General features: G+C 43.9%; 1 protein-coding gene across 2 annotated transcripts in view; it reads right to left on the bottom strand.

Moving 5' to 3' along the window:
- LOC149462434 (transmembrane protein 53-like) overlaps positions 1 to 22,333 on the bottom strand; it is a 48,417-nt gene that overhangs the window by 7,181 nt on the left and 18,903 nt on the right. Inside the window, exons 1-2 of one of the 2 annotated variants that reach the window (XM_089676963.1) lie at positions 11,525 to 11,788; positions 260 to 791 (exon numbers count right to left, since the gene is read on the bottom strand). In XM_089676963.1, the coding sequence (XP_089533089.1) occupies positions 260 to 743 (484 nt within the window). In that variant the 5' untranslated portion in view covers positions 744 to 791; positions 11,525 to 11,788. Of the gene's footprint in view, positions 1 to 259; positions 792 to 11,524; positions 11,789 to 22,333 lie in introns of those variants that run through there. The other variant, XM_089676961.1, reaches the window with a different exon arrangement.

Genomic DNA, 22,333 nt, shown 5'->3' with positions numbered 1-22,333 from the left:
CAGCATACCTTCAGAGGTGCTAGTAGCTTCCATGCTTCTATGGGTCAGGGTGTTTTAGCGACAAAAAGGGGACCTACTCAATATTAGGTGGGTGGTCATAAAGTTATTTCTTATCAGTGTATATATTGATCACACATAAGAGATAAAAAACACTGTTATAAAGGCATGAAAATACATTTTAATCATATGAAAATGTAGCATGTGGTAACAGATGTGACAACACAGGACAGGACAACACAAAAAAAAAAAACTCCTTTACCTGTTGCCATCCTTTCCATGCTGCCTATCACAAGACTGTCAAACACTTGGCCATGAATCCTTTCCAGCATCTCTTGTTGTTGCTTGGATGAACACACCAACATCTGTGCAAAAATGTACCCTCCAACAGACATGGCATGGATAAAAAGTCTGCGAGAAGAAAGATCCTCTTGTCCCATCATAAGATCCAACAACTGTCTTGCATGTTCTAGTCCTGTCCTAGGCCACAGAAAATGTGACAGCGAGCTCTCTGCTACAAATACGTCAAAGCCCAACTTGAAGTAGAGATGAATATATTTTTCATGAGATTTAGGCTTTGATCCAAGCCATGGAAGAAACAGTAAAAGTGGACGAGACTGGCTGTTTGCTGAGGTAGAAGGATTTGTGTACAAACAAAATGAATTTGAGAATTTCTTTACATTAAGAGAATGCGGTAAAGTATCTGGAGCTTGTCCTTTTGGTACAATTCCAGATGCTGGGGCCATAGCAAGGTCAAGAGGCTGTGAACGGACTTGATAGTGGAGGTAGCAACTCTGGAGAAGAAAAAACAGCGATTAGTTATACAGGCAATGTAATAATTACATTTAATTGCACTTTTTCTGCGATGTTGAAGATGTTACTGGGTGAAAATACATGCACAAGTAGTTAAAGTGGTTGTATTGCTGATCCCTGATGTGGACCCCCATTCTCAGCAACTTTCAGGAGGATTCTCAGACTGGAAAATTATAATATCCAGCAAGTCCAGCATGACAGGAAGAGGTTTTTCTTTTGTTTTGTTTTCTATCATTAGTTTCCATCTTTTGAAAACATTTGCTCTTTCATGTACTGATTTAGGGGTTAAGCTTTTTTTTTACTAGAAGCACTAAAGAATAAAAACACCTTCCTCGCTCATCATCAGGTGAGATCATAAGAGCAATAGATTTTTCCAAGGCCAATTTGAGTTTGGTTCTGGTAAGGACATCTATGGGGCGGTCTTGAAGTACAGAGGAGTAACTTGACAGATTAGAGCTACAGTAGTCCCAATCTATATCCCCAAGAGATGACCTAAAGTATTCTTGAAGTGATTTCCACCCAGAACATCCCCCCAACTAGAATTTTTGAGTCATGGCTTCAGGGAAGGATTGGGAGTGTCTTGTTTTGGGTTGAAGATGAATCCTCTTCCCCATTTGAAATTTTCAGTTTGTCAATTTTTTGCTTGATGTTATCCCTCCTTGGAGAGACAAAAATATTTTTGTCTACGAGAGGTCATCTTTTTTTCTAGAATGTCTGTCCTCTTGTTCTCTGTATTATCTAGAATCTTAGATAGTTTGGCACCAAATATGTATGCTCTTGTCAGGGTCACGTTTCCCCACCAAGCTCCAAGTTAGGTAGCTCTTCTGGCAGAGTTGAACAAAGCCAACATTCTTACTGCTAACCAAACCTCATCCCCTGAAGCATCACAGATACAGTCTACTGCCATGACTGGGAGGGGAGGCCATAATGCCCTTTTTAGCATTATGTTAAATTAGATGGCACTGGAACTGTTATTTTTACTAGAAGCACTAAAAAATAAAAACACCTTCCTCGCTCATCATCAGGTGAGATCATCAGAGCAATAGATTTTTCCAAGGCCAATTTGAGTTTGGTTCTGGTAAGGACATCCATGCGGTGGTCTTGAAGTACAGAGGAGTAACTTGACAGATTAGAGCTACAGTAGTCCCAATCTACAGTTGCAAGAAAAAGTATGTGAACCCCTTGGGATTACGTGGAGTTTTGCATGAATTGGGCATAAAATGTGCTCTGAACATCATCTAAGTCACAACAATAGAAGAACACAGTCTGCTGAACATAATACTACACAAACATTAGATGTTGCCATGGTTTAATTGCACATAACATGTAAACATTCACAGTGCAGGGAGGAAAAAGTATGTGAACCTTTGGACTTAATAACTGGTTGACCCTCTTTTGGCAGCAATAACCTCAACCAAACGTTTCCTGTAGTTGCAGATCAGACCTGCACAACGATCTGGAGTCATTTTGAACCACTCCTCTTCACAAAACTGTTTCAGTGTAGCAATATTCTTGGGATGTCTGGTGTGAATCGCTCTCTTAAGGTCATGCCACAGCATTTCAATTGTGTTGAGGTCAGGACTCTGACTGGGCCACTCCAGAAGGCGTATTCTGTGCTGTTGCAGCCATTGTTTTGTTGAATGACTTGTATGCTTTGGGTCATTGTCCTGTTGCATCACCCATCCTCTGCGGAGCTTCAGTTGGCGGACAGAAGGTCGTACGTTTTCCTGCAAAATGTCTTGATAAACTCTGGAATTCATTTTCCCATCAATGACAACAATCCATCCAGGCCCTGAGGCAGCAAAGCAGCCCCAAACCATGATGCTCCCTCCGCCATGTTTCACAGTAGGGATGAGGTTTTGAGGTTGGTGTGCTGTGCCTTTTTTTCTCCACACATAGTGTTGTGTGTTCTTCCCAAACAACTCAATCTTGGTTTCATCTGTCCACAGTATATTTTGCCAGTAGTGCTGTGGAACATCCAGGTGCTCTTTTGCAAACTTCAAACATGCTGCAATATTCTTTTTGGACAGCAATGGCTTCCTCCGTGGTGTTCTCCCATGTACTCCATTCTTGTTTCATGTTTTCCTTATTGTAGATGTGTCAGCAAAAATGATAGCATGTGCCAGAGATTTCTGTAGGTCTTTAGCTGACACTCTGGGATTCTTCTTTACCTCATGCAGCATTCTGCGCTGTGCTCTTGCAGTCATTTTTACAGGACGACCACGCCTAGGGAGAGTAGCAACAGTGCTAAACTTTCTCCATTTGTAGACAGTCTGTCTTACCATGGACACATGAACATCAAGGCTTTTGGAGAAACTTTTGTAACCCTTTCCAGCTTCATGCAAGTCAACAATTCTTGATGGTAGGTCTTCTGAGAGCTCTTTTCTGCGAGGCATGGTTCACATCAGACAGTGCTTCTTGAAACCAGTAAACCCAAAACAGGTGTGTGTTTTTTAAGGGCAGGACAGTTGTCAGCAACACATCCAATATCATTGCACTGATTGGAGTCAAGGTTGGCTCACTCCTGGCTCCAATTAGCTCTGGGAGAAGTCATTAAGCTAGGGCATCACATACTTTTTCCCCCCTGCACTGTGAATGTTTACATGTTACGTGCAATTAAACCATGGCAACATCTAATGTTTGTGTAGTATTATGTACAGCAGACTGTGTTCTTCTATTGTTGTGACTTAGATGACGTTCAGAGCACATTTTATGCCCAATTCATGGAAAACTCTACGTAATCCCAAGGGGTTCACATACTTTTTCTTGCAATTGTATATCCCCAAGAGATGACCTAAAGTATTCTTGAAGTAATTTCCACCCAGAACATCCCCCCAGCTAGAATTTTTGAGTCATGGCTTCAGGGCAGGATTGGGAGTGTCTTGTTTTGGGTTGAAGATGAATCCTCTTCCCCATTTGAAATTTTCAGTTTGACAATTTTTTGCTTGATGTTATCCCTCCTTGGAGAGACAAAAAATATTTTTGTCTACGAGAGGTCATCTTTTTTTCTAGAATGTCTGTCCTCTTGTTCTCTGTATTATCTAGAATCTTAGATAGTTTGGCACCAAATATGTATGCTCTTGTCAGGGTCACGTTTCCCCACCAAGCTCCAAGTTAGGTAGCTCTTCTGGCAGAGTTGAACAAAGCCAACATTCTTGCTGCTAAAGAAACCTCATCCTCTGAAGCATCACAGATACAGTCTACTGCCATGACTGGGAGGGGAGGCCATAATGCCCTGTTTAGCATTATGTTGAATTAGATGACACTGGAACTGTTATCTGTAGGGCCCATGCGACCTCTGTTGTTGCTGTATGAGGTGTAAATGCCATTGCTGCTTATTCCCATGTCTTTATAAAGATTTTTTCACCCTGTCTATCCATTGCCTCTATTAATAATCCCAAATCGCCAAAGCGTCAGTTTGACTGTTCAATTACAATAGTAATGATAGAACGTCAATCTTGGGGTTTTATGCCATAATTTTGTATTTTCCTCAGAAAATGAATATCTACTTTTTATGATGTACAGTTAAATAATTTTCTGTCCAGTGCTTTCTATTCTTTAGCAGTTAAAGCAGGAAAAGGTTTTTATGAACAGAAAGCAATTTTCTTCCAATTCATGCGTCTATTTCAAATTACAGTACATCTGGTCTTCAACAGACAATTGTTGCACATTTTCCTTTTTATTCATTTGATCTTTTTATCTACATCATCTTCAGTAAACTGTTTATCTCTTCTACCAAAAAAAAAAAAAAGAAACTAAACTTTTTCATTTCAATTGGCAGCATTTACTCCCCTTCCAGAAAACCTATTACTAAAGTCCTCTGAGAAGGTGTCCTCTTCAATGTTTTTGTCTACTTTGTCTAATAATGAATCTGAAGCAGGTAGATGAAGCTTCTGCTGTGGCTGCACTACAGAAAAAGCTACCAATAATTGTAGAAATAATAAAATTTCATTTTTCCAAAAATACATTACAAATTGCAGCATTGATATATATTTTTTTCACTTACAGTCTTATTGGTTCAATTTATATGTAGCTTTTTCTTGTAAGAATCTGCCAGTTTAACACTACAAAGAGCACATTGTTTGGACTGGCGCCCTTGTAACATAAGCCAGATGCAATGTACAGGCTTACCTCCCTGCTCCGCACAGTACTGTGGCCGATCACGTCAGTACCCAGTGCATGCACACATTAAAGCAGAGTTCCACCCAAAAGGGGAAATTCCACTTTAAAGATTGGTCCCCCACTCCCCATTAAGGATTGGCACCTCTGGGGAGCAGGTACCCGAAGTTGACAGGTACCCGCTCCCACAAGTTGTCCTCCTACTCTCCCTCCCTTGTGGGACACGTAACAGGTCCCAGAAGACGATGGGGCCATTCAGGAAGCGCAGCGCTACTCGCACATGCGCAGTGGGCACCCGGCTGTGAGGCCGCAAGCTGTCACAGCCGGGTGCCCACACTGAAGATGCCGGCGCCTGGAATACAGGACGGCCGGTGAAATGGGCTGCCGCAGGGGCACCGCGGGATTGTGGGACAGGTGAGTCGCTGTTTTTTAAAAGTCAGCAGCTACAGTTTTTGTTGATGGGGAGCATTTATTCCTATAAGGACCAGGTTCCTTGGACAGTTAGGGAGTTGTATATCCAGACCCAGCCCTCCAAGCTTGTATCTGCTGATAGCACTTTCTCAGGGCGAGGGAAGTAACAATTTCCCAGATTCTAGGGCTGAGTTGGAAGTCCACCATGCCAGGAAGATTATCGCTTGGCTAGACAGTAGTTGTGCGCAATCCAGAGCAGGGATGTTTAATTCCTATCGCCCGACGCCTAGGACATGCAGTTCCGTGCGTTGGACAAGAGGTTTTGTTCTACATTTAGCCCTGCTGCAGGCTACTCCGACGCTAGCAGAAGCTGAAGACAGAGAAGCCTGGCTAATAGTATGCCAGCACAAAACCCTCACTGCTCAGCACATGACAGCAGAGGAGAGGGCGGGGGAGTGAGCGAGTACACTTTACATGGACTCCTATCTCATAGCAATCATCTCTTTTTATCTTATCTAATGTATTTATTTTATTGTATCCTATTCCAGCCTGTCCTCACCTGCACTCTACTACAGCTAGTAACCTTCTGCAATGAAAAGCCAGCACTGTGAGCTTTGCTTCTCTTTCCGAAAGAAGTGAATACACACTTTCCTGACTTCTTCCTATTGTCTGTCAGTCCCAGGACACAGATCTACCTCCAGTCTGTGCATCATACTGCTCAGAGCTCTCTGCTTCTCTACTGTTCTAGGAATGGGAGTGCTGCTGTACCCCACCTGTAATGGACATCTCCAGGAATCTTCCTGACTAAGTGCACTGTGGTGTGTGACACTCAACATGTGCAGTACAGTCACATAGGGCACTCACACACAGCATCACCCCCACCCCACTGTCACCCTCTCCTCCACGTATCCCCAATATTCCTCCTCTCCCTTCACTAATCCCCAATGTCCCCCCTCCCCACTTGTCCCAAATATCCCCCTCTCCTCCACTTATCCCCATTGTTCTTCCTCTTCCTTCTCTAATCCCCAATGCCCCCTTCCCCCACTTATCTCAAATGTCCCCCCTCTTCTCCCACTAATCCCAAATGCCCTCCCTCTCCCCCTCACTTATCCCCAATGTCCACCCTCCTGTCAGGGGTCGGGTGTTCTGCCGCGATACGCCGGGCGGCGCATGCGCAGAACACCGTAACGCTCTAGCCAGCGGGCAGCAGGACCTGGGCGATCACGGCAGCGGCGACGGCCGTGCATGCGCACTCGCGATCACGGACACGCGCCTGACATTAATGACAGCGCAGGATGTGCTATTTAAACAGGACAGGAGGTATGTGCAATTGCCGTTTGGTCTTATTGTCCTGTTCCTGTGATCTGATTTGTGAAGTTTCCTGTTGCCGACCTCTGCTTGATCCTGACCCTGCTGATTGTCTCCTGCTTGACCCCTGGCTTGACCTGACCACTCTCCTGCCTGATCCTCTGGTACCTCGCTGCCCGTTAGTTGCTGAACCTGGCTCGTGACCCCGACCATTCTCTGCCTGCTCCTCTGGTACCTCGCTGCCCGCACGTTGCTGACCCGGCCTGCCTGACTACGCCTTACGTTACGCTGACTGTCCATCCATCCCGTACGGATCAGTCCCTGCTGCCAGGCCTACCAGCCTCTTCACGTCAGGCTCTATTCCCGCAACACCAATGATGGTACACTCTACCACTGCCGGACGTACTCAGGGGTCGCGACCTGGTCTCAGTCTGCTCCAAGTCCATCCCCACCATCAGGGGCCCTGGTGAATAAGCAGATTGGTACTTAGACTCCGCACCCTGAGGAACCCCGCGTTCTGGGTTGCTAGAGATACCGCCATGCGGTGTCTGACACCTCCTCTCCCACTTATCCCCAATGCCCCCCTCCTCTCCCACTTATTCCCAATGCCCCTCCCTCTCCCCACCACTTATCCCCAATGCCCCCCTCTCCCCCCATCTATCCCAAATGTCCCCCCCCATCTATCCCAAATGTCCTCTTCTCCCCCCATCTATCCCAAGTGTCCCCCCTCTTCTCCCACTAATCCCAAATGTCCTCCCTCTCCCCCTCACTTATCCCCGATGCCACCCCTCTCCTCTCCCACTTATCCCTAATGCCCCCCCTCCTCTCCCACTTATCCTCAATGTCCCCCCTCCTCTCCCACTTAACCCCAATGCCCCCTCCGCCCCCCAGTTATCCCAAATGTCCCCCTCTCCCCCCCTATCTATCCCAAATGTCCCCTTCTCCCCCACTTATCTCCAATTCCCCCCCCACTAAACCCCTATGCCCCCCCACTTATCCCCGGTGTCCCCCCTCTTCTCCCACTTCTCCCAAATGTCCACCTCTCCCCCACTTATGTCCAATGTTCCTCCCCTCCCTCCACTAATTCCCAATGTCCCTTCTCTCCCACACTTATCCCTAATGCTGTCCCTCTTCCCCCACTTATCTCCAATGTCCCCCTATTCTCCCACTTATCGCAAATGTCCCCCTCTACTCCCACTTATCCCTGATGTTTCCCCCCCCCAATCCTCAATGCCCCCCCTCCCCCCCCCCTCTCCCCCACATTAGAAATTAGAACACATTAGAAATTAGCACATTGCCCACTCCTCCCATTTAACACCAATGCCTCATTAACTTGGCATCAACGTCATCCCCTATCATCACTTAGCACTAATGCCTCCTCTCCCCACTTAACATTGCACTCCTATTGTAAGTTTTAGCTTCTCTTCTGCAGCAGGCCCTCTCTCTGATACTCTGCAGGTGGGGGAGAGAGAATTTGGGGGTTGGAGGAGGGCCTTGTACTGGAAAGGGAAGGGGGGTTGTAAAATGGCCTATGAGATATGCATTCCTGAGCTTTGCACTCTATATGCAACTCACTCCTGAACTCTGCACGCAGTGCTCTCCTGAACTCTGCACGCAGTGCTTTCCTGAACTCTGCACGCAGTGCTCTCCTGAACTCTGCACGCAGTGCTCTCCTGAACCCCGCACCCTGTATGCAGTGCATTCCTGAACCCTGCACCCTGCATGCAGTGCATTCCTGAACCCTGCACCCTGCATGCAGTGCATTCCTGAACCCTGCACCCTGTACGCAGTGCTCTTTTGAACTCTGCCCTGTGCAGTATGCACTACTGGTATTTAACAATTCTCAGTTAGGACCCTCCCACTGTTAGTCAGTGGTGCGTATAGAACATTTGGGGGCTCTAGTAAATTTTCTGTAAAAACTAAAAAACATTAAACGTTTAAGTCACCATAAAGCCCGTTTTCGTTTTTAACATTCCTAAAAGCTCCTCTACCTAATAAGAAACATCAACCCTTCATATTTTCCATTCTGGGGAAAAAAAATGTTTTCTTTTTTATCAGGTCAAGTAGATTGGGACCCCGATTAGTTGGACAAGTAGCTATTTTTTAAATTTCCACACCCCTGCAGAGAAGGTATCTGCTTGAACCACATCGTGATGATGTTGAGTTGAAAGGGTTGTGAGTGGAACTGAGCAGAGGGAACAGTCTCAAAGGAGACCACCATGAGGCACAGAACCCTCATACAGAAGCAAGTCGAGAGATGCCTGGCTGACCTGAGAGTCTGACAATTGAACCTCAGAGAAGCAATCTTTCCTGGGGAAGGGACATTTGTTTCCTGTGCCTTTTACAAGATCAACCCTAAGTACTCAAGTGATGGAAAGGCTGGAAGGCAGACTTATTGACATGGATCAGCCAGTGGAAACTTTGAAGGAACTGGATCATCTTTTGAATGTTGGAAGACAGGCCTGTTGCTGAGGGACCTTTTAACAAAATGTCATCCAGATATCCCATGATCTGGATGCCCTGTGATTTGAGTAGGGCCTAGGAGCAGGGCAAGAATCTTTGTAAAGACTCTTGGAGCATAGTAGAGCCCTAATGGTCAGATGACAAACTGCCCCCATTTGATTTTTTGGGACTAAAACCACTCCAGAGAGTTAGGACACCCCTTCATTGTAAGGAAGAATTCTGGATAGCTTGGAGAGCTAGGACACGACCCTGGTCCTGTATAGCACCCTGTGGCTAACTATACTCCCTGCATCCGATGCCAAGATGAGTGCCAAGTGGAGGATCCAGTGCCCAAAGTAATAATTACAATGGAAGAAAAGGGAGAGATTTATTTGTTTGTGTAGACAGCAGCATACTGTATAAAGACAACTCTTTCCTCGGATATATAAAAAAATGAAGCCCAATTTCACAGCATACTAGAGTGTGCAATATTGTACTGAAATCACAGCAGTTCAGAGTTGTTTCATTAGTTCATGAATGAGCTACCATTCCTGGTGCTGTCCTAATAGTATTGTGCCTATTTGCAAGAGTTTCCATGACTTGTCACTGCTGTACATTATTTGCAGCTCTTGGTAAACCAAAAGAAGCAAGTTGTGAGTGAATAGTACAAGTTCCATCTGCCACCACGGCAAAGGGACTGTAACTTTAATTTGAGCACACATGCAATGATGTCACCACACTTGTAGTCCATTGATACTTTCTCCAGCTCCATAGCTGAAGGTCTGTACCTGAGCTGGAGGAATAGTCTACAGGATCCAAACCACAGATCATAGTTGCAAATATTTAGAAGGTTCAAATGCAAATTAATTAAATGCACAGTTTTGCTTTTTGCAACATGGATGCATTTATTTTATGGGATTCTCCTTTAAGGTTGACTAGAACATATCCTTGAAACAGGCAGCACCTTGTATAAATACATATTCCAAACAGGGAGTAGTTCAGGGTTGTTTTAGTATTAGTCCGAACCAACTGAGCTATTCCACCAGAAAGCTGTCACTACAGACTGCCAAGTGGGCAAAGCCCCATGTATACAAGCAGTGTGTCCACGTGTGGCTGCGGAGAGGGGAATGCCTAGGCTGGTTATGATTGGTGGTCTGCATTGACAGCTTCCTGGTGGGATAGCTCAAGTGGGCTCAAACTAGTATATGAACATGCCTGAGCTCATCCCTAATTCCAAACTGTGTTTAACAGGTTTCTCAAGTGATGCGACTGGAGGTGGATGCAACAATCATTGGGGGGTGGGATTTACTAAAACTAGTGCATTCAGAATCTGGTGAAGCTGTACATGGTAGTCAAACCACTTTTAACTTCAGCTTGTTCAGTTAGGCTACGTTCACACTAGCGTTGTGTGCAGGCGGCAGAGAGGTGTTTGGGAAGTGTTTTTACCGCTTCCCAAACGCCTCCAACAATTCTGCACATTGCAGCACATGGTGCAGTTCTAACAGGAGCATTAGCGTTGCGTCGTGGCAAAACGGACGCCTCTGGTCGAGTCAGGAGGCGTTAAAGCCTCCTATTCTAGTCTATGGTGCGGTTGCGACGCGGTTGTGGGGCGTTTGCAGAGCGGTAACACCATTCAAACTTCATTCTTGGTGTTTGTGGGGCGCATGCGGGGTTTGCGGAGCGTTTGCGGAGCGTTAAAAAACGCTCCGCAAACGCCTGACCAACGCTTGCCAAGCGCTATAGGGGCGTTTGGCAAGCGTTGGTAAAACAGTCAAGTGTGAACGAGCCCTTAAGCCTTGGCAATAAAACCTGAAAGCTGATTGATTTATATCCAGAACTTCACCAGTTTTAGTAAACCCCAGTTTTTATTATAGACAAACAGTTTCATACAGAATGTCAAGGCATAATACAAGTACAACATTTGTTCATAAGTATGTAAATACTTTCTAAACACAAATTTCCGGTTATGCAACTTTCAAATGAGTTGCATACAATTAGCATCAACCCTAAATTGTGCACATTTTCCAAGCACAGTCATCATGCCTAGAATAATCACATCTCGGTACACCAACACTGTTTACATTGGCAATTGCTATTGTGGCCCGAGAATTATGGTAAATCTGTAAATCTTACTGAATAAGGCAAACAGCCATACAGAGCAGCAACTCATAGCAATCCACTTTATCTCTGACAGCTGTTAACTGATGGAATGTACATTTGATTGGTTGCCATGGGTTATTGTTCTATGCATAGCTATTTGCTCCACCTTACTCAGTAACCCTGAGTATCTCCAACACATTCTGATTCATGGAGAATGATAATCATTTGTAAAATAACAATAAAACATTTAATAATTGATTTACTCATTTTACATGCACTAGCTACACAGGACACTTAGAGGTTGAGTTGTTCTATGTCATTTATGTTATCTTACCTGTCCTCTATCTGTTGATGAGTTTCATCTGTTAAATGAGTTTCATGTGAAATCAGAATGCCTGCCGTACATTAAGAACAAGAGCTAGGATTGTTCCCAGCAGCCTGCTGATGCTCACATGGTGTTCACATGAGTCTATTGCCACCCATTTCTCCTCCCTTGCTTCATGTGAAAAGTTATAAAACACTTCCTATCAGTGCAAAAGTCAGAAAGTTCTGAAATCAACGGAACTGTCCTGTAAATGACTAGATAAGGAAAAGAACAACCATAGTCTGCAGTTTTCCTAGTCCTTATTCTCTTTACAAAAGGTCACCATGCAGAAGGTTTTGCCTGAGGAGCACATATGTTTATAAATAAAAGCTGTTTTCCCTGTGTACGTCCATTAGGTCAGATTTTACACACTACATAGACTTGAAAATGTAGTAAATTTAAAGTAAACTTGGTTAATTCATACTGAACAAATAATGAAAAATATGTGATCAGAAGTTATTTTAGGTGAAAGCTGCATGTCAGGACCGTCAGTAGAGGCTGAGACAGCTGAAGCTATATAGAAAAACACAAGTGCTAGTCATGGCTATCAAAACACCAAAAAACAAAAATAATAACAATGCAGCTGGGTGCAAAAATTGTAGATATACAATAAACTTTAAATAAATCAAATCAAAAGTTGCCGTATTATAGAGTAAATGAGAAACAAGTGTCCATAGGTCCACCCAATGGTGACAGTTCTATGATAAGAAATATAATAAATCTTCTATAATTAATTCAAGAATACCTGTGTAATAGTCCAAAACCAAAAAACACTCAAGTGCCAGTGATGTATCAACCTCCACCATGAGACAGAAACTCAATGATGCCTATATAATAGAACAGCATTGAACGCTTAGATGTAATCTCCTTCAGTCCAAGGCAAGATACCTCTCCATTAGCTAGGATCAGTAGTAGTATTTTTAATCCAAACACAATCAAGTAAAAACTTCCAAACTGTAAAATATTCACATAAAATTGCAGTACTCAATGCCGTTTCACGCAATCTTGTGTCCCCGGAACCCCGCAGACAACAACACCTGGAAAAGGTGTAGGGATGGCACAACTATCTTGCACTTTTGGAAGCCTCTGCTGTATGTTGCAACTACACAGACTCACCTCTGCAGGTGTCAGGGAAGAAGAACTTTGCATCTATGCACATCTGTGCGCCAACACCGGGTTCCCGATGGCCGTGCCGGTGCGCATGTGCACACGTTTGCGCTCATCCGAGTGCACACACGTGCACATGCTAATGTGCACAGGAGGGCTATTTAAACCCCTGCTGCAAACAGAATGGTGCCTTCTGGTCTACTGCATCCTGTATCTGTATCCTGACTCCTGTGATCTACCTGCTTGACTCTGACTACGACTGAACTCTGCCTGCACCGACCCGGCTCTCCCTTTGACTATCCGTTTGCCTCTTCCTCTGTACCTGATCTGTCTGATTGATCCTGACCCAGCCTGCCTGACTATTCTACCTCTCCTGCCTATGACCACCTCTGGCTACCAGCTGCCACGGTCATCCGCATCTCAGCTACACTTCTCTGCTGCTGCACCTGTGATATAAAGAAGGGACATCATCCCAGAAAAGTTCTTTACCCTCACTGGAGTTGGGGGGACCCGCTCACGTGTACTCCATGCTACTGTGTTTATCAACTGGGGTGCAGGAAGTGGGATGAGCGAGATGAGAGCCCTGGGTGATATCCCCACAGCTTTTCTGTTGGGTGCTAATTTAGGTACTCTTGTTTCCTAATATGCACCTGCTAAGAACACCCCAGATGCCGCCAAGGAACTCTCTGGACATACCAAGGTACTGTGTGCAGATGTTGGGTTAATATCTGGGCAAACAGTGGATGGACAGAGAGAGGGAGAGGGTGGAGTGGATGTACAGGATTCTCCGGCTCCTAAGGAAGGCGAGGAGACCCCTTTACTTGTGTAGGTATTAAACACATGTGTATTTGATGTTATCGATGTAATTACTGAGTATAATGATGATGTTTTGGCATTGTTGGAAGTCCCCCACAGTGCTGTGAAGGTACAGTCTTTGGAAGCTGAGAAAAGGGATGGTCTGGATAGGCCCTTTCCTTGCTCCAGCCCAAAGGATTCTGCCTTGAAAACCCCAGCAGTTGTCTTTGTGTGGCACAGGACAGCTGGGTGGTACTTGTTGCCCCATGGCTAAGCCAGCACTGGGAACTGAAGAAAGTGTTGAAGCAGTCAGCAGGCTAGCTGTGAGCTCCCTTGCTGAGAAAGGTAATCAAAAGTTTGACTGGGACTATGAGAGGCAAGGCTTGAAATGTCTACAGGCAGGAGGCTTGGAGATTGACAGAGTTAAACCTCTTCTCACTGCATCCAGTCAACCTAAGGGACATGTCTTGAAAGTGTCAACTGATATGGCTTGTGAAGATCCATGGGAAAAAAAATAGAGCCGGGGAGAAAGTCAAACAGAATTGTTTCTGGCTTAGCTGTGACCAGCCACAACACCCCAGCACAACGCAGGTCATAGGCAGTGGCAGTACACCTGGATTGGAAGAGCTAGGGGCCCTGCTAGAGTTGGTAGCTGACCCTCAGGGAGTGGACTTAAGCCTTCAGCTCCAATCACCCTTCCTTGCCTTTCAGGTGCATCAGCTGCTGGCAGTGCTTACGCTATATGGTGTCTGGGTTCAGGGATACCCTGGGAGGGCACACCATGCTGTTCATAAGGCAGACAGCAGGGTGTATCCTTCCCTCGTACACTGGCCAATCTCATCTTGCAGGAGGCGCACACAGACCGGGCCAAAGAGACAAATGGGAATGCCGCAGTCAGAGGTTCAGAAATCCCACAGGGTCTGAGCATCCCCAGTAGTGCCGGTCCCCAAAAAAGGATCAGACGACGAGGCTTTGTGGGGACCTTGGAAAACTGAATGCCAGCCCTGCGGTTGTAGCCTACCCCATCCTCAGGAACCATGAGGTACTGGAGCAGCTGGTGGGCTGTCTAACCATCATGGACCTGAGCAGAGGGTAGGGGCCGACCCTTCTAACACAAAATACTCAGGACGAGTCAGCCTTCACCACCCCATGTGGCTTGTCTGAGTTTACGGTAAGGCTAGTTAGAGTTGAGAATGCACCGGACACCTCTCCGGGGGTCATGAATGACCTACGGGGTGAAACTGTGTGCGGTTGCCTACTTTAGGGGCCTTGCAGTGTTCAGCCCTGTCTGGGGAAAACACCTTGGTGTTCTGTCACCAGTCCAGAACAAACTGCCAGTGCCTAGTTTGACAGTCAAACACTGTAACTATGATAGGGGTATGGCAGAGGTTCAGCACTGGGAACCATATGTAGGAGGAGACCCCCAGAGGTCTGGAACTCAGAAGGCTGAGGCAATCATGGCCTGGCCTGCACCCCAAGCCACAAGGCTGGTTACTTCATTCTTGGGTACAGCTGGCTACAGTAGGACGCCTGGGTGTAACTATTGTGGCTCAGCTGAACCTGTGACTGTACAAATGGGAAGCAGATGAAAATGGTGTCTTTGATGCCAGTATGTAGAGAGGACCGTTCAACCTGGATGGAGGTATCAGTTGGCGCACCTGTGACACAGGCCCCAGAATTCATTTGTCTGGTTCCAGCACACACAAACGCCACTACCTTTGGGTCAGGTGCAGTCTTCTACCTATGCAGGAAGTTGCATCCCAGTAAGTTAACATATGCCACCCCTGAATAAAGGTGTCTTGTGATCAGGTGGGCGCCACGGAAGCTGCCATGATATCTGGGTGGTTACAGCAGACTGGTACTTACCCATCACAACCAACTTTGTTGGCCCAACAGTGCTACTAGGGAAAACAGCACCCTCCTCAGAAGGAACCTGGTTCTCCAACAATGCAGTTGGACCAGACCACACAAATGTGAACATGTTGGCAAGACAGACCTGTGTCCCAAAAAGCCAAACCACCAGCAGGAGTTGGTTGTGTAAGGAGGGAAACTTCAATTCCCTCCCATGAAACCACCCAAGGGGGGAGGTGTAATTGTAACCCATAGTGAGCCTTCACAAAGCTGTGTGGAAGAGCAAGGATGCTATGTTGTTCAGATTCAGCCATGACAGTTTGTAGCACAAGTTGGTGAATAGCAGCAGTGGTTTCCTTCTCTTCATCCCCCCAGGAAGCCTCTGGTGCAATACACAACTGTTAACTGATACCAGAGCCTTCTGATCAGACCAGGAAAGATATAGGCCTTCTCATGCCTATTAGCCCAATCTCCTATTCCAGTCTGAAAACCGTAAAAAGCTTGAGCAATCCGGAGACCTAACAGACCTTGGGTCGTATATACCTTAGCGGAATACACATTTCTGATAAACAGCTTATCAGCCAAGATTCTAAAACTTCAGCATGTTCCATAACTTCTGAAATTATGACAGTATAGCCAGAATAAAGACATATTCACCTTCCTCCTTTAATGGGTAGCATCCATTTTGAAGCAAAGTGAATCCTGGATAATAATATGCCAGGTAGCCAACTGTACCCTGCCAAGTTATTAAAACGTATAGAAAACTATATCGGGGACTTGGTCATAAACGAGTGGCATCCCAGGGCCCCACCCCAGCTGCATAATTGGGAAGATGGCCTTTGTCAATACCCCAATTCATGTCAGATAAAAAAGAGATTGCAAGCAGATTTCTCACCTCTCTTTTTACCATCAATGAAGGAACATCTGTCAAGTTATGAGAGCCGATAACACCGTGTGTATTCTCCATTTTCAACTCCTTTTTAATTCTCTGATGCTTTATGGTTTCTTTATTTCTTTGTAATACCTTTTTTTTCTGTAAATATTTTACAAATATTTACTGTAAAATCTTTGTGCTGGGTGCAGCTAAGACTGCCATTGTGATGTAAGTGACAGCACAGTGTGAGATTGAATCTGTGAGCTGATCCCCTGCTGATCAGGACAGAGTCCACCCTGTCTCACTTCTCAACATTGTTTTAGGGGTAGGTCAGCAATGAAACACACAACACAAACTGTAGGTGAAAAATATTATAGCCTTGCTACAGATAAGGAAATATGATTTATATTACATAGCAACAATAACCAATTCTAAGGCCTCATGTACATGAGCCTACCCGGACCACCGGCCGCAGGAAACTGCAAAACACGTTTTTGCAGTGTTTTCCTATGGTCGGCGGTCAAAACATTCCTATCCTAAACATGATTCTTCAGCATTCAGGAGACGGAGGTTTAACCTCACATAAACGCGGCGACGGCTCCTAAACGCTGTACATGGACACATAGGGTTTTATGGAGTTGAGTTTAGGAGCTTTGGCAAAAAAATGCCAAAAGCTCCTAAACTCGAGTTTAGGAGCTGCTCGTGTACATGAAGCCTAAAAGTCTAAAGATTTACAGTGATACCCAATAGCAAATAATGCACAAAAGAATACAAAACACCATAAAAACCAAGACCATAAGTTCAAACACTCACAATCTGGTTAATTAGTCAAAAAGTATATCAAATATTACCACTCCCAGATGAGACAACGGCTGATGTCTCTTGCAGGCCTCCCTCCTTAAGCCTGACCTATTAGGTCTCACTGTCCAATCTTCAGGTCCACTCCTCCAGCCCAGTCTTCCCAATCAAATCCCCAATCCACCTCCTCCTCAGTGGCCCAACTTCTGCTATTCTTATACTCCTTCCCTCTATTTGCCATCATTGAGGAATCTCTGATTTGCTCAAATGGCACAATCATATCTTCCTCATGTAAGTGATTGAATGGAAATCAAGTCCTAATTTGCTATAAAGCCTAACCCATAATAATGGAGTTGGGGTGTCTGAAACTGGCTTTCAAGATCTACAAGTTCATTATGCTGTTTCCTGACATAAACTCTCAAACAAATTACCATTCCAAAGCCACCTGATTTATGGTGAGATGGAGTCTGGAAACTGAGCACCACCTATATTCAACAGCCTTCAAAAGACAAAGGGCAAACTAATTACAATGCATATCATTTGGAATTAACATGCTATTGAAAGCACAAATCAAAACCTTTTGTTCTCTAAGAGACAAGAGACCATCCTGTAAGCAAACAGCTCCTCTCCCCTTGAGATGTATACTTTTGCCTAGTCATGATCTATCCCTACATATTATATTAACCACATAGAATATTACATATAGACATATTCCTTATTGGCGAGAGTGATTTCTTACACTGCGATTTCCTCTGCATCTGCTGTTACGCTGCAATACACAACAATGGAAATCACATTATTCTCTATGGTGCCTGTCACATCAGCACAACATGGTGCAGTGCAAAGTTCTGAAAAGATGCAGTACAGTGCGTGTTTGGCCCCATAGACTTCAGTGGGAACACATGGAAGTTTTGATGTGACACATGACATTCTTGGTTTAGGTTTTCCTGCTTCTCACTGGCTTATACTCTAATTAATCTTTGCTCTGTGAACAGTCTGTGATTAAATTACTCTTTTAATTTGTCTTCAGCAATTTGATAACTTGCCAATTGTCTATGTAATGCATTCCCTCTGTGTATGCTATATTGCAGAGACCTTGTCTTATCTATTCCTTCTTCTCAATGGGGTTGATTTACTAAAGGCAAATAAACTGTGCACTTTGCAAGTGCAGTTGCACTTATCTTCCTCAGAGCTTGGTAAAGCTTTAATGATTTTCATCAACCAATCAGATGCAAGAAAAAATGTTGTTTTATTTATTTTCTGTGCATCGGATTGGGTATTGTTTACAAGGTGAAGCTTCGCCACATTTAATAAGCTCTGGGGCAAATGAGTGCAACTGCACTTGCAAAGTACACAGTCTATTTGCCTTTAGTAAATTAATCCCAATATATACAAAATAGGTGCATGCTTGGTCAGTATTGATGTTGATACTTTATGTCCATTACCAATAAAATCTTTTTTTTTTTTGCATTAAAAAACAACATATAACACTTGGTGATCCTGCCATGAAGGACCTTGCTCAGGCACTTCCTTTTATAGGGTATCTCCCAATTAAGCTCCTGCATTGTCACCCTGTCAGCTATTGTGACAGATTGGGGTTGATTTACTAAAGGCAGACTGTGCACTTTGCAAGTGCAGTTGCTTTTGCTCCAAAACATAGTAAATGAGCTACACTTTGCCAAGAATACCCAATCACATGCAAGAAAATTTAAAAAACAGCATTTTTGCTTGCACATGATTGGATGATGGAAGTCAGTAGAGCTTCCTCTCTTTTATTAACCTCTGGAGCAAATATTCTTGCAGAGTGCAACTGCACTTGCAAAGTACAGTGTATTTGTCTTTAGTAAATCAATCTCCGGAGCCACATGCGGCTCTTTTTCACCTTTGCTGCGGCTCCGGAGCACACTGCCCACCAGGTGACAGGCAATAGGGTTGCCGTAGCTCAGTGGTCGGCAAGCCGCGGCTCTTTTAATGCAGCTCTTCTGTGTGCCGGGCGCCCGCTGGCAAACACTGGCTGTCAGGATGTAGGCGGGGCAGCGTGACGAACTCCTCTCCTCTCACAGTCCGCCCTGAAGACCAGAACGGCGCGGGAACACAGCGAGAGGAACGCGCGGAGCAAAGGTAAGTGAATTGACACAATATGGGGAATGAATTACTATAGGGGGGATGAATTACTATGGGGGATGAATTACTATGGGGGATGAATTACTATAGGGGGGATGAATTACTATATGGGGGATGAATTACTATATGGGGGATGAATTACTATGGGGGATGAATTACTATGGAGGATGAATTACTATATGGGGGATGAATTACTATGGGGGATGAATTACTATATGGGGGATGAATTACTATATGGGGGATAAATTACTATATGGGGGATAAATTACTATATGGGGGATGAATTACTATAGGGGGGATGAATTACTATGGGGGATGAATTACTATGTGGGGGATGAATTACTATGGAGGATGAATTACTATATGGGGGATGAATTACTATATGGGGGATGAATTACTATGGGGGGATGAATTACTATATGGGGGATGAATTACTATGGGGGATGAATTACTATGGGGGATGAATTACTATATGGGGGATGAATTACTATGGGGGATGAATTACTATGTGGGGGATGAATTACTATGTGGGGGATGAATTACTATGTGGGGGATGAATTACTATGTGGGGGATGAATTACTATGGGGGATGAATTACTATATGGGGGATGAATTACTATAGGGGGGATGAATTACTATATGGGGGATGAATTACTATATGGGGGATGAATTACTATATGGGGGATGAATTACTATGTGGGGGATGAATTACTATGTGGTGGATGAATTACTATAGGGAGGATGAATTACTATAGGGAGGATGAATTACTATGTGGGGGATGAATTACTATAGGGGGGATGAATTACTATAGGGGGGATGAATTACCATATGGGGATGAATTACTATGGGGGATGAATTACTATGGGGGATGAATTACTTTATGGGGGATGTATTTTCAGTTTTAAAAATGTTTCTCTCAAAATAAATTTCAATCGTGGTTTTGGCGAGATTTGGCTCAGTTGAAAAAAAAGGTTGCCCACCACTGACCTAAGGCTATGATTGTGATTATGACGATACACTGTGGCCCTGATTAACCCTTTGCTTACTGGGCCCTTAAACCCCCTTCATGACCAGAGCGCTTTTTGCAATATATGCAGTGTCGGATTTGTTTTAAATGTTGCAATGGTTTTGCGGCTCCCAGTCTTTTTTTCCCTCTCGGAAACGGGTCCAAGTGGCTCTTTATGTCTTAAAGGTTGCAGACCCCTGAGTTAAGCTTTAGCAATAAAACCTGGATTGGCTTCTCTTTTAATTTTTTTTCTATTATTTGTTTACTGAATTTTTCTAGTACAAAAAAAAACACATCTTAATGCATAGAAAATAAAACCAAAATACAAATCACAAGTACCACACCAGTACCTAAATTCCCTTTACAACACATTTTCCCCTTCCCTAGCCTTCTTCCCTACCCCCCACCATCCACCACACCCCTGTCCACATCCCCATACTTCTGTTTTATCCTCCCTCATGATTCTCTGTCTCATGCTCCTTCATCCTACCTCCTTTCTTTCTCTCAAGATCTGCGTTAAACTTCCTCTGATATATTCCCCCTAGACTACACCTAATTCCAGATATTTTTTTGATGTTTTAAAGAGTAACCAATTACTCCATGTTTTCCTAAATATATCTAACTTATCCACCGCAATATGATATAACTCCTCCATCCTATAGATATTTTCCACTCTGTGTATCCAATCTTTTCATCTTGGTGGCTCTGGGACTTGCCAAAATCTGGGGATCAAGCCCTTAGCTGCACTCATTAAATGATACAACACCCTATTCTTAGACAAGTTTACTGAAGGCTCAAATTTATAAAAACAAACACATCCATGGATCTCCCTGGACCATAATCCCACATATTTCCTGGATAAGTAGTATTATTCCCATCCAGTAGTCCTGTATATTCGGGCAATCCCGCCATAGGTGACCCATTGTTCCCTTTTCCCCACAACCTCTCCAACAGAATGGTGAAACATCTGCTTGTTTTTTATGTGCCTTATTCGTTGTAATATACCATCTCGCAAAACATTTGAAATTCATCTCAGCCATGTTCATGTTCGTCACCCCATGAGTTAATTTAAATATTTTATTCCTTTGCTGTTCATTTAATTCTGTAGTTACGTTTACCAGTTTTTCAAATGGATACAGATCCTCCTCTGTCCTCAGTGGTTGTGGGAGCGTTGAAACAAAGTGACTCAATTGACAATACCTCCACTCATCTAATGTGAAAAATAAGTCCTCTTGCTTCTTTAAATCTAAAAAAGGTGTGCTATTTCCCTATGTTCAATATATCCTTCAAACGTGCATTTTTATCTTTATACCAGTTCCCAGAAATGTTATCCTTCCCTGGGGTTAAATATTCCACTCCCTCCAGGGGAGTCATAAGTGAATTATATTTCCATCCTTTTTGCTTATACAACCTATCCCAAACATTTAAAACTATCTTTGTTAATGAACTAGTATTCACATCTAATGTGCGAAAATTATGTGGTATCCACACCATCTTCCCTAATTGTGCCCTACTCAAAACCCCTTCCATATTCACCCAACCTTTCCCTTGTGCATTGAATGTCCAATCTATTAAATGTGACAGTAACACCGCTAGATAATATTTCTTCATATTGGACAGTCCCCCATTCCCTTTTGCCCTACACAGTACCTCCTAACTAATTATCGGCTTTTCATTTGTCCATATAAACATGACCATATATCAGCTTCTTAATTATCCCAAAAAATGATCCTGGAAGGTGTACTTGTAGCATATGGAACTTATACAAAATGTTTGCAACAACCAACCATCTTTACCAGATTTATACGCCCTATCCAAGAAGCTCCACCTTTTGACAATCTCTTCAACTCGTACTTTATTTTGTTTATTAATGGGATATAATTCACCTGATATAGGCCCTTTAATGAAGGAGTTAATTTTACTCCCAAATAGCTTATTTCTTTACCCCTCCAAATAAATGTTAACTCTTTTTGGATACTCTGCTCCTCTGATTTTGATAAATTTATGTTTAATATCTCTGATTTTGTTGGATTTATTTTACCAGGTTTGACAACTCGCCATATTGCTTTAACAATCTCATTAAATTAGGCAACATTACTCCAGAGTTTACGATATAAAACAACATATCGTCTGTATATGCTGCTACGTTATGTTCCACTTCCCCTATTTTTATTCCTGCTATATCTATGCACTTTCTTATCCTTGCCAGAACCGGTTCCAAGG

Source organism: Staurois parvus, unplaced genomic scaffold (genome assembly GCF_062004578.1).
Source record: "Staurois parvus isolate SC_StPar_1 unplaced genomic scaffold, SC_StPar_1.0 ptg000175l, whole genome shotgun sequence".
Taxonomy (NCBI): Eukaryota; Metazoa; Chordata; class Amphibia; order Anura; family Ranidae; genus Staurois; species Staurois parvus.
The sequence above is the reverse complement of the archived record's forward strand: the minus strand, read 5'-3'. Positions and strand labels throughout refer to the sequence as shown.